The sequence below is a fragment of the Chiloscyllium punctatum genome, chromosome 39, assembly GCF_047496795.1.
Source record: "Chiloscyllium punctatum isolate Juve2018m chromosome 39, sChiPun1.3, whole genome shotgun sequence".
Lineage (NCBI taxonomy): Eukaryota > Metazoa > Chordata > Chondrichthyes > Orectolobiformes > Hemiscylliidae > Chiloscyllium > Chiloscyllium punctatum.
In genome coordinates this window covers 54,909,761-54,924,816 of record NC_092777.1, presented here as the reverse complement: position 1 = coordinate 54,924,816, position 15,056 = coordinate 54,909,761, and the positions used below count along the sequence as shown (strand labels likewise).

Genomic DNA, 15,056 nt, shown 5'->3' with positions numbered 1-15,056 from the left:
ATTTTACTTCTTATTAGGAATTTTGTAAACAAACCGGAGGCCAGTGACCAGTGGTGTGCCACAAGGATCAGTGCTGGGTTCACTGCTTTTCATCATTTATATAAATGATTTAGATGTAAATATAGTTACTAAGTTTGCAGATGACACCAGAATTGGAGGTGTAGTTGTCAGCGAAGGAGGTTACCTCAGAGTACAACGGGAACTTGATCAGGTGGGCCAAGGGGTTGAGTAGAGGCAGTTGGAGTTTAATTTAGATAAATGTGAGAGGTGTTGCATTTTGGAAAGGGCAAATCAGATCAGGACTTAATGGTAAGGTCCTGGGGGAGTGCAGGTTCATAGGTCCTTGAAAGTGGAGTCGCAGGTAGGTCAGATAGTGAAGGCGGTGTTTAGTTTGCTTTCCTTTATTGGACACAGCACTGAGTACAGAGGATCCTCGATTATCTGGCATTCAATTATCCAAATTTCGGATTATTCGAACAAAATCGCAAGGTCCCAATGCTTGGGTAAACTGTGTTATCCGGCATTCGATCAGCTGAGCAAAATACTCCCTGCCTGTGTCATTCGGATAATCGAGGCTCCTCTGTATAGGAGTAGGGAGGTCATGTTGTGACTGTACAGGACAGTGGCTAGGCCACTTTTGGAATGCTGTGTGCAATTCTGGTCTCCTTCCTATCGGAAGGATGTTCTGAAACTTGAAGTGGTTCAGAAAAGATTTATAAGGATGTTTCCAGGATTGGAGGATTTGAGCTATAGGGAGAGACTAAATTGGTTAGGGCTATTTTCCCTGGAGCATCAGAGGCTGAGGGGTCACTTTACAGAGGTTTATAAATTCATGAGCAACATGGGATAGGTAAATAGACAAGGTGTTTTCCATAGGGTGGGAAGGGAATAGGTTTATGATGAGTGGGGAGAAATTTAAAAGGGATCTAAGGGGAAACTTTTTCACACAGAGGGTGATGCATATATAGAATGAAATGCCAGAGGAAGTGGTGGAGGCTGATACAATAATAACATTTAAAAGGCACCTGGTTGGGTATATGAAAAGGAAGGGTTTAGCAGGATATGGACCAAGTGCTGGCAAATGGGACTAGATTAGGTTAGAATATCTAGTCAGCATGGACGAGTTGGACCGAAGTGTCTGTTTAAGTGCTGTACATCTCTATGACTTCAAGTCAGAAAAGATTTCATATATTAAAACATATTTATAAGTATACTTAGAGATTCTAGAACCAGAACTATCAATTTTAATAAAAGCAAATTACTGCGGATGTGGGAATCAGAAACCAAAAGAGAAAATGCTGGAAAATCTCAGCAGGTCTGGCAGCATCTGTAAGGAGAGCAAAGAGCTGACGTTTCAAGTCTAATTGACAAAGGGTCATTTAGACTCAAAATATCAGCTCTTTTCTCTCCTTACAGATGCTGCCAGACCTGCTGAGATTTTCCAGCATTTTCTCTCTATCAATTTTAATTATGGATTGTGACTCAATATAAAGAGTGCCAGAATTCGTTCTGAAGACTTGTGTTTTTTCCATCGCATTTTAAAAATGAATTGAATAGGTTTTAATTTTTTTTATAAAAAGATTGCTCTTTTTAGGATTAGAAAAGTTATGTGTCATGCTCTATTTGATCAGAGATGGTTCACTACTGCCAAAGAGTGCAAAAAGAATTAGGTGCACCATTCTTTATCATTAACACCTTTTACCAAACACAATTATTTTCAAAAATAAAATAGTTTACACTCAATTATCCAGACTTACCGCTTGGTTTGGTCGGACACATTGGTTGGGCGATGCATTCAAAATAGTGATCTCCCGGAAGATTGCAAGGATCATGTGAACTTCTTTCTCATTCAAAGAACATTTGCAATCCTAAAGGTAAATAACTCTAGTCAGGTTTATCTTAAAGCAGGATCATACATCATTGCTAATAAATATGTTATTGTTGGTCTGAGCCTTAATTATGATTAATATTAGCACCAGACAACAAAACTCTGGAATTTATTGCCACTGCTATGGCATAACAGCACATTGCATTTCATTCTTCAGAAAATTTGCAAGCAATTGATTTATACTGGTTTAATGTTGAAACATCAGTCCATGCAAAAATCTTTAATTAATCAGAAGTAAAGTCCTCTGTCACACAGTCACATGATCTGACACTTATGTAAAAGACTAGCAACCACCAGGATTCTGCATTTATGTCAGTACTATGTCAGTGGAGATTTATGGGTCAAAGATTTAGGCACAGCATGGTTGAACCACTAATTGAGGTAACTGTAAACAGTTGGAATAGCTTTCTCAACTGGAATAACTGCTGTATATATTTAAAAAAAGGGAGAGAGGATCAGCAAAGGCAAAGGCTGTAAGTGATTTTCCATGACTGAGGATAATAGCCCACCCACAACTATTTGTATTTGCTGGCATTGCATTTTCATTCTTTATACACCAGTTGTTACAGTTGAGTATAGGCAAATATGTTCTGCAAAGAACTTTAATGCAAGATTGTTGGCAAGATATAAATAGTTACTGATATAAGTTTCAGTTTAATTTCTGAATTAAAGGTAATCCAGGAGATGGCCAAAGTCTTAAACTTCTACCAGTCAAAACTTGAACATGGTAATGTAAATAAAAATGTATATTTAATAATAAGAACAGATGATAATGAGTATGTTAGCAAGTACAATATCAGTTTACCTCCACTTGCCTCTCCAAAGGATCTTCTGGAGTCGATACATAAATGCAATACTGTCTTTCTCAGAATGGACAGAACCAAACCCAATTCACACCTTCTCAGGGTGGGAAAGGCTATTATTCTATTTTTACTACAGTACAGGATTACTCTAACAATCATACTAACACTGGACCCTGTTTGCAGATATGCACAATCCGTTTCAATTACAGTTATGAGCAAACTATGACTGCCTATAGAAGACACGACTGACCCAACATAATTATGACAACATGTGCTCATTCTAGTAAAAGATACCATGGATAAGGTACACAGAAATTCACCGTGACTCCTGAGACAGCACCTTTCAAAACCATGATCACTTTCATTAGAAAGGACAAGGATAGCAGATACATGGGAATATCACCATCTGCAAGTTCCTCTTAAAACCAATCAGCATCCTGACTTGGGATATACCACCATTCCTTCACCTTTGTTCAGTCAAATTCCTCTAACTACCTTCCTAACAGCACTGTTGGGGGTGCTATACCAAATGGATTGCAGTGGTTCAAGAAGTTGGCTCACCACCACCTTCTCAATGACAATAAGTGCTAGCCCAACTAGCGAACCCCCTATTCCCTGAGTGAATAAAGGTTTTATGCAGTACCAACCCTCATAAAACAAAACAATTTATCTTCAAACATTTTCACTTTCATCGTACTCCTTTTGGCGGTTAGAACAGTATAAATGTAATGGCTACAAGAGCAGGTCAGGGCAGGAATGCTGCAGTGAGTAAATCAGTAATAGTCCCTAAAGCCTATCCACGTCCACAAGGTACAAGTCAGGAGTGTGATGGAACACTCCCCACTTGCCTGGATGAGTGCAGCTCCAACAACACTCACAAAGCTTGACACTATTCAGTACAATTGAAAACTGCTTGATTGGCACCACATCCACAAACATGCATTCCCTCTACCACTGATGTTCAGCTGCAACAATGTATATCAACTACAAGATGGACTGCAGAAATTCATGAAAGATCCTTAGACAGCACCTTTCAAACCCATGAACATTAACATCTAAAAGGACAAGGGCACCACCAATCTGCTGTTTACTCTCCAAGCCACTCACCATCCTGACTTGGAAATATAACACTGCCCCCTCAGTGACCCTGGGTCAAAATCAAACACCCTTCGTAATGGCATTGAGGGTTTACTTACAGCATTTAAACTTCAGTGGTTCAACAATGCAGCTCACCACCAGCTTCTCAACGGCAATACCCAGCCCGTGACACTCATACCCCACAAGTGAATTCAAAAAATCTTAAATATGATCATAGCACCGTGGGTGTCAGAATGGAATGCACAGGTTTGCTATTGCTATCTTGCCATGCCATTTTACTGTAAACAAAAAGCCAGGAAGCTTGTCATGATGGTCAGTGGTCCTCAGTCATGTTGAAAGAGATAACCTTAGGTCAGGGAATTCAGCATAGCAAGTCAAATGCAGCCACTGATACCAGTCCAGGAGTTCAGCCAATGAGATGCTCAAAGAGGTCACAGTCATGATGCCTCCTCGTAAGGGACGAGGAAGGGTTTGGAGGGATATGGCCGGTTGCTGGCAGGTGGGACTAGATTGGGTTGGGATATCTGGTCGACATAGACGGGTTTGACCGAAGGGTCTGCTTCCATGCTATACATCTCTATGACTATGTGACTTGACTCTTTCTGCCGTATTCTGGGCAGTTTTGTCCTGGAATGAGAGAAAGGTAGGTATTAAGGGAGATGAAAGTCAGTGGTACAGCTGTTATTTTTGGTGCAGATTGGGAGGTGTTCCAAGCAGATGAGTAGGAAGTGCAGAGTTAATGCCGTCAGAGTTGGCGTGGCGCAGGATTAATGCCATCAGGGTTGGTGTGGCTGACAGCAAGTGAGGGAAGATGTAGCAAGAGAGGAAAGCATGAGCTTTGGTGAGAAATGGGCACAGTAGCAAAGATACAATGTGAGATATTAGCAAGAAGATGGTAGCACTTTGCATTGCTGGAATGGTGGAGGTCAGTGACCTTCCTCCTACAATACTAGGCATTCCTCCAGGAGGTGGATCCATACCTCCAACCAGGCTCGTATGACCTGGTGGTCGTGAACTCCTCTGCTAGTACTGGGTGGCGGGGGGGGGGGGGGGGAGAGCAGGGGGAATGGCAGGGATGAGATGACTGGTGCATATGTTAGGAACTATGCAGAAGAGCTTTAGACTAACAATGCTTAGCCAATTGCACAAAGGCCTTTTAAACATGGTGTTGCCGTCAGCGATGCTAGTCAAGACACTACTATGTTGTTCTGGGAATGGCAGATGCTAGGATGGAGCCAGAATTGTGTGAGAGAGGTACCATAGGGAGCATCATATTGGGTAGTTAATGAAGTGAGTTTGGTAAGTTACAATGAGAAAACACACTGTGCCTCGCAGAGAGCGCCATTCCATGAAACTCAACAAAAATGATACATCGCCAAAAAATAAGAATCAGCTCTAAGAGACATAGATTTTCTCTGTGCAGAGTTTATCAACTAAACCAGACCAGAAGTTCCTCTTTTATATATCCAGATATCAATTAATCAAGTAACAGTCATTGCCTGCTTATCTTAAAACTACTTCTGTAGTAACAGCAAGTTCAACAGATCTGATTGTGATATTGTGGCTCATTGGTAATGTTCCTACCTTTGGGTTGGAAGGCCCAAGTTCATGTCCCACCTGACATGTGTTATAATATGTCTGAAAGGAATGACTAAAAATATCCAAATTCAAAGAGATCTAGTGAAACATTGAGTCTTCTATACCTTTCAAAGATATGCCTTAACATCATTAAATGACTTAATCCAAGAAAATATGCAATCTAACACTGACAGTCTGACATTATTTGACAGCAAAGCTCATTGCAACTTGATGAATCAATCATCTATAGCATCTGATGGATTTCTGGCTAGAAACTTTGATACCCCAGCATAAACCGGTATATTGTGAGCCAGTCAAGTAAAAACTACCTTACCCATGTTAAAGGATCAGTATCAGATGAGCAATTCCTTCATTTATAGTAAAATTAAAAATAGCAAGATAGCAAACCAGTGTGTTCTAATACTTTAACAATTTTTTTCAATTACTTATCTATAAAAGCATTTTTCAAATTACATTGTGGGATACTCTTTTTAAAGTCTTTTGTTATTTTAGTGGAGTCAGTAACCAATTAACTTTTTAATTAGTTAATGCCTCCAATATAATGTAAGTCAGGGAAATATCAGCATCTGTACATTACTAACCCACAGTACATTTTCAAGATGATAGGAATGAGCTTGAAGTGAAAAAAAAAACAACCAACTAAGTTCCCACATTTATTAAAGAATCTCATAATAGGTAACTAGCTATGTGTGCTACTCATTTGTTAAATTAATTTGATTGAAAGCAAAATTTGGCGCTGGCTTCATAGTGCATCTTGTGTTCAAATGATCCAACACACCTTGTGAGCTTCAGCTATATTTTTAGTCTTGCATTCAAGAACAGCCTTGCCAACCGCATCACGAATAAGTCTATAATTTTCACCATACACAAGGTAACGATCAATTTGTCCAGGATTATCTCTCTGAAATCAAGAACAGAACAGAAGACAATCACTTTTGACCAACATTATAATATTTCTCTGCATTCCTGCACTGGCTGATGTTACCATGAAGGTCCCGCCTTTTCAACCTTTCCTGAAACATGGAGACCCCAAGGTTAAACTTACCACCAGTTGTGGCTGTCTAATGAGAGCAGCCATATTGTCTGCTAGGACTATGGCAACTTTACTATTTCTCCATATTTTATTTACTATTTCTACTTTTTTTCTGTCCAATGCCCTTACTCTAACAGCCACAGGTTGTTTCATGATACTTTTTGATAGTAACTTATCCTTTTTGAACCTCATTCAGGTGACTATCTGCTATGTGTAGCCATAGTCATTAGCAGGTTATTTGATTCTGATAACAAAGCCTTATCATTTCTCTTTCTTGGCATCTACAGATAGGCACTTTCCAATAGAAACAGGGAAGATCACTTCCTGGCTCTATAGCAACAGCGTCCATCATTTTAAATAGCCCACTGTACCCAAATACTACAATAAGAAAAATTTGCAATTATGGAGAGCCCTTCTATCTTCAGGATACTTTAAAGAGTTTCATGGCTCAGAAAAGACTCGAAATACAGTTATTAGGAGTATGTACAGGAAACATCTGATTAAGAACGGCAAGCTCCATTTTGAAATTAAGGCAGACTTATTCAGTATTTGTTGCAACAGGCAATATTTGAGGACTGTCCCAGGAAAGCTCACCACCAAAAGGATGTGAATAATATAAAACAGTCTTGTGAACTATTTATGTTCCTGCATATATGTCCATGTGTTCACCATTTCTGTCCAAGTAAGTGTAACTTTTATTATAAGACAATCTTCAGGTATGTCAATCTGAACTGAGTTAGTTCAACCAAAAGTATAGTCATAGAGTAGGTATGATATATTAATTTTTAACCTGAGGATAAAGGTGAGACTATTATAAGGAAATTAAGTAATACCTAGAAAGCTAACTGTATTGTGCCCAAACTCAGCATTTGTAACATGAGGTGTCCAGCAGTTTTCGCATTTGTGCTACCGGAGAGGGAGCTGAAGGCCTTATGGTATTATCACTAAACTATTAATCCTGAGACGCAAATCTGGGGACCTGGGTTTAAACCTGTCATGGCAAATGGTAGAATTTGAAGTCAACAAAAAAAAAAATTAAAATCAATAAAAAGCTGGAATTAAGAGTCTAATGATGATCACGAATCATTATCAAAAAATTCATCTGATTTGCTAAAATCATACAGTCACACAGCATGGAAAAAGACTCTTTGGTTCCAAACAATCTGCCGTCCTTATCTGGTCTGGCCATCTTGGGACTCTACATCACAGCACTAGGGATCGACAATAAATGTTGGCATAGGCGAAAGTGAGGACTGCAGATGCTGCAGATTAGAGTTGAGTGTGTGATGCTGGCAAAACAAAGGTCAGGCAGCATCCGAGGTGCAGGAGAATCAATGTTTTGGACAAGAGCAAGAGAATCAATGTTTTGGACAAAATCAGGAATGAGGCTTGTGTGCCGAGGGGGTGGAGAGATAAATGGGAGCAGGTGGGTCTAGGGGAAGGTAGCTGAGAATGCAATAGATAGATGGAGGTGGTAGGTTGGAGAGGAGTGAGGAGCGGATAGGTGGGAAGGAAGATGGACATGTACTCAATGCAGTGGCTATTTAAGAACCACTTGCTGTCTCCACAGGAATTCTGCCAATGTTAGGAGTGTAATCGGTTTCATGGAGAGACTGCCAGGTGAAAGAGTTTTGAATTGATGCATTATGGTCTAATACTCCTTTTTAAAAATATTCTAGACTTCCAGAGAATTTATTCGACATTATCTTCTCTATGGCCCTCTGAAAATAATTTGTAGCTTTGATAATTCATTTGGATATTACTGAACACAAATCAGTGATACCTACAATTTTAATATAATTTCTTAGCAATATGTTGCCCAATAAGTATTACTAGTACTCACAACTAAACTTTCAGGGAATTTATATTTTTGTGAATTATGAACTAAGATAGCAATTATACAATCTTGACTAAATAATCATTGACTCAAGAAATTAAAAGATTACTGGTTTGCACCTGTTGAACAATTTGCTCTGGAAATAGCCATGTAAATTGATCATCCATTAAAAGCTGCTGAACAAACTCCATTCCACCTAGACTGCATAGCTTTCGCACAAGGTAAATCCGGAACCAATCATTTTTGCATTTAGGAAGCATGTCCTTTAACCTGTGCAGAAATTTCTTCTTTGCATCAACGTATCCGATCTCCTTCGCTGAAATTATGAATTAACAAACATAAATGTATAAAATGAGTCAGCATATACAAAGTATTTACACTTGCAAATCATTTTCAATTCTAGGTTATACACCAATGAAGTAAAAATACAGTATTGAACAGTCATATTTACACAAGTCTGGACAATGAGTATCAGTAAATTATTTACCATAAAGGCAATGAGAAGCGTCTCTCATGACTAACATACCACTCTTCTAACCAATTAACATTAATCTTTTATGACATTGCTTATTCTGCTGACAACAAATAAACTTCCTGGTCTCATTTGGTAATTTTGTTGTGCAATCCAGTTGGACAAAGATGAAAGGATAACAGAGAAAATACTAAACAAACATTAATTAAATCAAAAACGAACATTACCAAATGTGTCACATGATTCACACAGAAGTTGAGAAGCCATATCAAAACAAAGTCGGATTCTGGCAATTAGCTGTAAGGATTCTATTGTAGTCTGTGAACTCTTGTAAGGGAAGAGCTTTTGAAGGAAATCCCCTTCCTGGACCAGATAAGCAACTTTCTCTTGTACTGTGCAAAACTGGGATTTTTCGTATATAGAATCCTGAAGAAAAGGGGAGAAGATAGTTAATAATAGTTTCTAAAATCCTGGATTGTTTAGACTGAGACTTACAGTCTGTTCTGCTGTGATGCCATTTCTTCAAGGTCAAGTGAATGTATGTCTTAACTATATGCTTTCTGAAGAAGAATGGAAGAAAAACTTGCTTTTAAGGGCCATCTTTTGTGAGATCAGAACATTCCAAAATCCTCGAAAGGCAACATGTTAACATCAGAGGTAGTTACTGTTGTTATGCAGGAAACAGAATCAACAAATTGCATGCAGCAAGGTTCCACAAGTAGTTTTAACAATAAACCAAGGTTTTATTTTACTTACTGATGGAGAGATAACTATTGACTGTGCACTTCTCTGTTCATCAAAATATTGCTGTCAGACCTTTTTATGTCCACCCAAGGGCCTTGGGTGGGGATATAAAGATATAAAGGCCCAATGTCTTGACCTTGGTTTAATGTCTCAACTCAAAGATGGCACCTCCAGGTCTGTGCTGAAATGTCACACTAGGTTTTGTAATTATAACTTTGATTGTAACTTGAATTCAAAACTCTCTAAATCAAAGACAACAGTGCTACTGACCTAATTTATCAGCAAATAATCTAAACATCCAGAGTTACATCATCGACCTTCAATTACAGCATCATTATAAAACTGAAAGTCTTATATTTGTTCCAGCTGAAGAGTTAGAAATATATTTTTGAATATTTAGCAATAAATAATCTGATTTATGATCTAAGATGCTTATATCTTTAACACCAATGAGTGAAAACAACTTTACCTCCAAACAATTCAAAAACAGCGCATAGAATTCAGTCCGATCTTTCTGATCGAGAATCTTTGATTTTTGAACTGCAGAAAGATACTGTTGTAAGTGATCCTTAATGTCATCAAAACTGGAAAGAGAACATTTACTTCAGTTATTGTGTCATTAAAACGGCAGAATACACCGGTAAAATGCAGGGGAAAATTTTAAACATTACCCTAATGGATGTGATTGAAAATTATGACTTTTTTTAAAAAGATCACAAGAAACAGATGTAGGCAAGCCTGCTCCAGCATTCAATAAAATAGTAGCTGATCTGATTGAAGCTTTAACTCCATTTTCCTGCCTGTTCCCATAATCCTTGACTCAGTGCTGGATCAAAAATCTGTCAAACTCAGGGCTCGAATATTTGCAACAACACAGCCTCCACTGAATTTGTTTCCAAACAGAACAAAGATTAACATGAAATTCTTTCTAATCTCCATTTTTATTTTTACACTTTATCTCCTGGATCCGGATTACTCGATCAGTGGAAATACCCTCTCAGAATCAACTCTGTCAAACCGCCTCAGAACCTTATGTTTCAATAAACTCACCTCTCATTCTCCTAAACTCCAATGAATATTTGGAAATATTTCCACATGAGAGAACTCTTAAATCCCAGGAGTCAGCCTAATGAACTGCCTTCAATGTAGTATACTGCTCGTTAAAGCGATGAGACCAAAGCAATGCACAGTATTCCAGTGGTGCTCTTACCAATGTCCTGCATAATTGTAGCAAGGCTTCCCAACTTTTATATTCTACCTCTCTTTGAATAAAGACCAATAATCCATTTGCCTTCATAATCATTTACTGTATCTTTTTTTAAAAATTCATTCATGGGATGAAGGTGTCACTGCCAGTCATCATTGGACTCTTAATTCCAGATATTTACTGAATTACAGGCAGGTAGGATTAGTTTTAGTTTTGGAATGATGGTCAGCATGGACTGTTGGACTGAAAGGTCTATTTCTGCACTGTATGACTCTATAATCCAAATGCCACCATCTACTGTGGTGGGATTCGAACCAGGATTGCCAGAACATTGCCTGCACCTCTGAATTAACAGTCCAGTGATAATAACACTTGGCCATTGCCTCCCTCTGCATTCTAAAATTTTGTGATTCATGTACAAAGAAATCCAGATTTAAATTGCAATGTTCTAAAGCAATGTTCTTTAAAAAATATTCTGATTTTGGCTTGAATACATCAGTCCCTACAGCTTAGTAATTACTATAGAATGCAGATAGTTGAGATGCCAGCATTGACCCTTGTGACATTGCTTTCGTTACAGTATGCGAACCTAAAAGTGATCCGTTTATCTTGACACTATTTCCTGCTAATTAGCTAATCACTTATCCACGTTAATATGTCACCCCAGCACCTTACACTCTTATTTTACAGATAACTCTTTTTTTAAAGAGATTGTCTCATGGGATGTGATTATCACTGGCTGGACAGCAGGTGTCGACCATCCCTAACAGTCCTTGAGCTGAGTGGCTTGTTAAACCATTTCAGGGAAATATAAGAGTCAACATTGTTTCGAGTCTGGAGATACAGGTAGGCTATTTTAACAAATGCCTTTTCAAAACCCAAATACACTGTACCTTAGTACCCTTTATCCTCCCTATTTACTACATTCTTAAAAAACTCAAACAGATCTGCTAAACATGATTTCCCTTTCACAAAACCTGACTCTGCCTCATTGTATTGAGAGCTTCAAAATTTCTTGCTCCTACATTCTCATTTTCCCAAAAACAGATGTTAGCTGGCCTATGGCTTCCTGCTTTCTGCGTCTACCCTTTCTGAAATTAGCATTCTTCCCGCAATTTTTCAATTCGTCAGGACTTTTTACAGAATTGGCACAATTTTGGAAGATCATAACCAATGGATCCACTATCTCTGGTGCCACCACTTTTAAGATCCTGGGATGCCAGCCATCAGGCCAGGGGGCTGGTCAACCTTTGATCCCATTACTTTCCCAATACTGCTTTGCTTGTTATCATGATCGATTCAGTTCCACCCTCCTTTTTATATCTCGATTCTCTACTATCTTTGGAATGCTTTTCATGTCTTCGACTGTAAAGAACATGTATAAAGTCTTCGCCATTACCTTGTCTACTATTACTAATCCCCAAGTTTCACTATCCAAAAGATCACTTCAGCTCCTTCAAAGCAACTGGTCAAATCTTGGAAATAATACTAAAATAAATTCATAAGATCTGATGAAATTTGCATGAAAATTCTCAAAAGTTGACAAGTTAAAACTGACAATCAACCCTGCAGGACTCCATCAATGAAATCTGGAATGACAAACTTTTAGGAAATCTGTATTTGGGGGAGTAAACAAGCCACGCAGTTTCATATATATCCATTAAACTGTGAAAAGAAATTTAACTGCTAAAGAACAATTAGGAGATGAAGAATAACTGGACAGACTCTCTGATCAACTAAGAGAAAGTGAGGACTGCAAATGCTGGAGATCAGATTGAGAGTGTGGTGATGGAAAAGCACAGCAGGTCATGGAGCATCCAAAGAGCAGGAGAATCAACGTTTTGGGCAAGAGCCAGATTCCTGATGAAGGGCTCTTGGCCGAAATGTCGACTATCCTGCTCCTTGGATGCTGCCTGACTTGCTGTGCTTTTCCAGCACCATATTCTAAACTTTCTGATCTGTCCACTCTACTTTTACAGTCAGAGTTATACAGCATAGAAACAAGCCATTGTCCCAAATTGCCCCTGCCAACCAAGTTTCCTAAATTGAACTAGTCTCATTTCCTGTATTTGGCCCATATCCCTCTAAACCTTTCCTGTCCATGTACCTGTCCAAATGTCTTTTAAATGTTGTAACTGTACTCACCTCTACCACTTCCTCCGGCAGCTTGTTCCATATAATACCACTGTGCACGTGAAAAAGTTGCCCCTCAGGTCCCTTTTAAATCTTTCCCCTCTCACCTTAAACCTATGCCCTCTAGTTTTTGACTTCCCTATGGTCTGGAGAAAAGGTCTCCGCCTATCCAGACTCTCTTATAACTCAAACCTTTGAGTCTCGGTAAGATCCTTCTAAATCTTTTTTTTGCACTCTTTCTAGTTTAGTAACATCGTTTCTACAGCAGGGCTAACTCTGCACAGCACACCAAATGTGTATGCAGTGTGCTTTTGATTTAAAAAAAATCAGCACCTGCTCTCTTCTATGTTAAGAGGGAGACTTTCCCTAAAGATAATGCATGTACCAGCTCTGCTGAAACACACTGATAGCTGAATCCTGCTATTCATTGAACAGGCGCTGACTACCAAGAGAATTAAGTGTCTAGATTTGTATCAGTAACATCAAAACATGAGAATTGTATGCTGAGATATTTAACCCATCCATTAAAAGCTAACATTCCCAGTTAAGACTGTACATGGAAGCATGTGGCTGCAGCTAATTTCCTAAAATCCCTTTTCACTGTTCACATTTCATATAAACTCCATTTGGAATTAAGGACCATGATGAGAATAATGACAGACAGCTCAATTAATGTACAACACTACTCCTGTTTCATAATTGTCCCTGGATTCACAACATAGATCACATCTAGAGAAAAATGCTACAGCTCTTCAACCTGTCATTAGATAATACCTGTACTTTAATAGCAGCTTAAGTACTATGGAACGGACAACTGGATTTCGATCAACTGAGTCATCAAACGGTGAAAGGGTTCTGGTATGATACTGACGATCTAAAGAAAAACACAAAACAACAATCTGATGTAAAAGGAAAAGTATGTTAACAGTGACATGTTTGAGACAGAAACAAGACATGTATGCTTTATAATGCTGATGGTAAGATGGTCCCATACATATTATGCAATTAGAGCATTTGCTTCCCAGGGAGTTGACTTATGGTTGGAATTGAAAGTTTTAGCAGCTTCTACCAGGCCAGCGAACCACCTAGGTAAACTGACAGCTTTATTTCATCAAGGAGGAACTAATGTACAATTAAAATGATTCTACAGCCAATATGACAGCATCTCTTAAACAATGACTTTGAGCAGTAAGCTGTCCAAATGACTACATTACTTACTTAGATTACTTACAGTGTGGAAACAGACCCTTCGGCCCAACAAGTCCACACCAACCCGCCAAAGCGCAACCCACCCAGACCCATTCCCCTACATTTACCCCTTCACCTAACACTACTGGCAATTTAGTATGGCCAATTCACCTAGCCCGCACATTTTTGGACTGTGGGAGGAAACTGGAGCACCAGGAGGAAACCCACGCAGACACGGGGAGAATGTGCAAACTCCACACAATCAGTCGCCTGAGGCGGAAATTGAACCTGGGTCTCTGGCGCTGTGAGGCAGCAGTGCTAACCACTGTGCCACCGTGCCGCCCACACATTCAAGAAAAGCATTACCCAAAATATTAAATTTAATACAAAGTTCTCACTGGAAAAAAAACAAGTGTATTTCTGTGCAATTGTATTTTGTATTTGCAACACAATCATTCTCATGACTATTTTGAAATGAACTGATGGTGTTACCATTGTCTTTATCACAGTCGTTATCAAAGGGTTTTCCCAACTCATGCCATTACCTGGTTATCTGTTGCTCCACGATCTCTTATTTGTGAATTCTGAGTCACTGCTGGGTAATATTTCCATTTCGGATACATACTGTCAGTTTTCAGTATTTCTAAATCAAGTAAAGCACATGAATCTACGGGAAAGCTGTCTACACTAACAACAATGCATGCTGCTTGAATTTCATACATTCACCGATTACTATCGTAACCTTCAAATTCTCAAGCCATCAAATCTTTGGATCTCTGACCTTAAAAATATAAATTTAGAACTAAATTAAGGGCAGATTTGTGCTATATTCTCAAAATGAGTAGAAATTCTACTCAAACTGTTCAAATACATTGCAAATAGGATCCTTCACGTAAGTCAATATTCTTCATCAAACTTTCTGTTATCATGAATTAACAGTCACAATGATTATGATATGAAAGGGTGTGAAATGACATGAAGGTTTAATGTGTATGGACCATATAGAGCAGGAAGATTTGCAGTTTCATTCATAGACTCAGCCAAGGTAACATGA

At 38.7% G+C, this 15,056-nt stretch overlaps 1 protein-coding gene across 4 annotated transcripts in view; it reads right to left on the bottom strand.

Annotated features, from left to right (window-relative positions):
* Positions 1 to 15,056, bottom strand: part of LOC140464072 (E3 ubiquitin-protein ligase rnf213-alpha-like) — a 200,578-nt gene that overhangs the window by 30,469 nt on the left and 155,053 nt on the right. For all 4 annotated transcript variants that reach the window (XM_072558748.1, XM_072558746.1, XM_072558747.1 and 1 more), the window contains 6 exons: positions 13,589 to 13,688; positions 9,944 to 10,058; positions 8,958 to 9,156; positions 8,378 to 8,574; positions 6,167 to 6,289; positions 1,758 to 1,868 (listed from right to left, as the gene is read on the bottom strand). In XM_072558748.1, the coding sequence (XP_072414849.1) occupies positions 1,758 to 1,868; positions 6,167 to 6,289; positions 8,378 to 8,574; positions 8,958 to 9,156; positions 9,944 to 10,058; positions 13,589 to 13,688 (845 nt within the window). The remainder of the gene's footprint in view (positions 1 to 1,757; positions 1,869 to 6,166; positions 6,290 to 8,377; positions 8,575 to 8,957; positions 9,157 to 9,943; positions 10,059 to 13,588; positions 13,689 to 15,056) is intronic.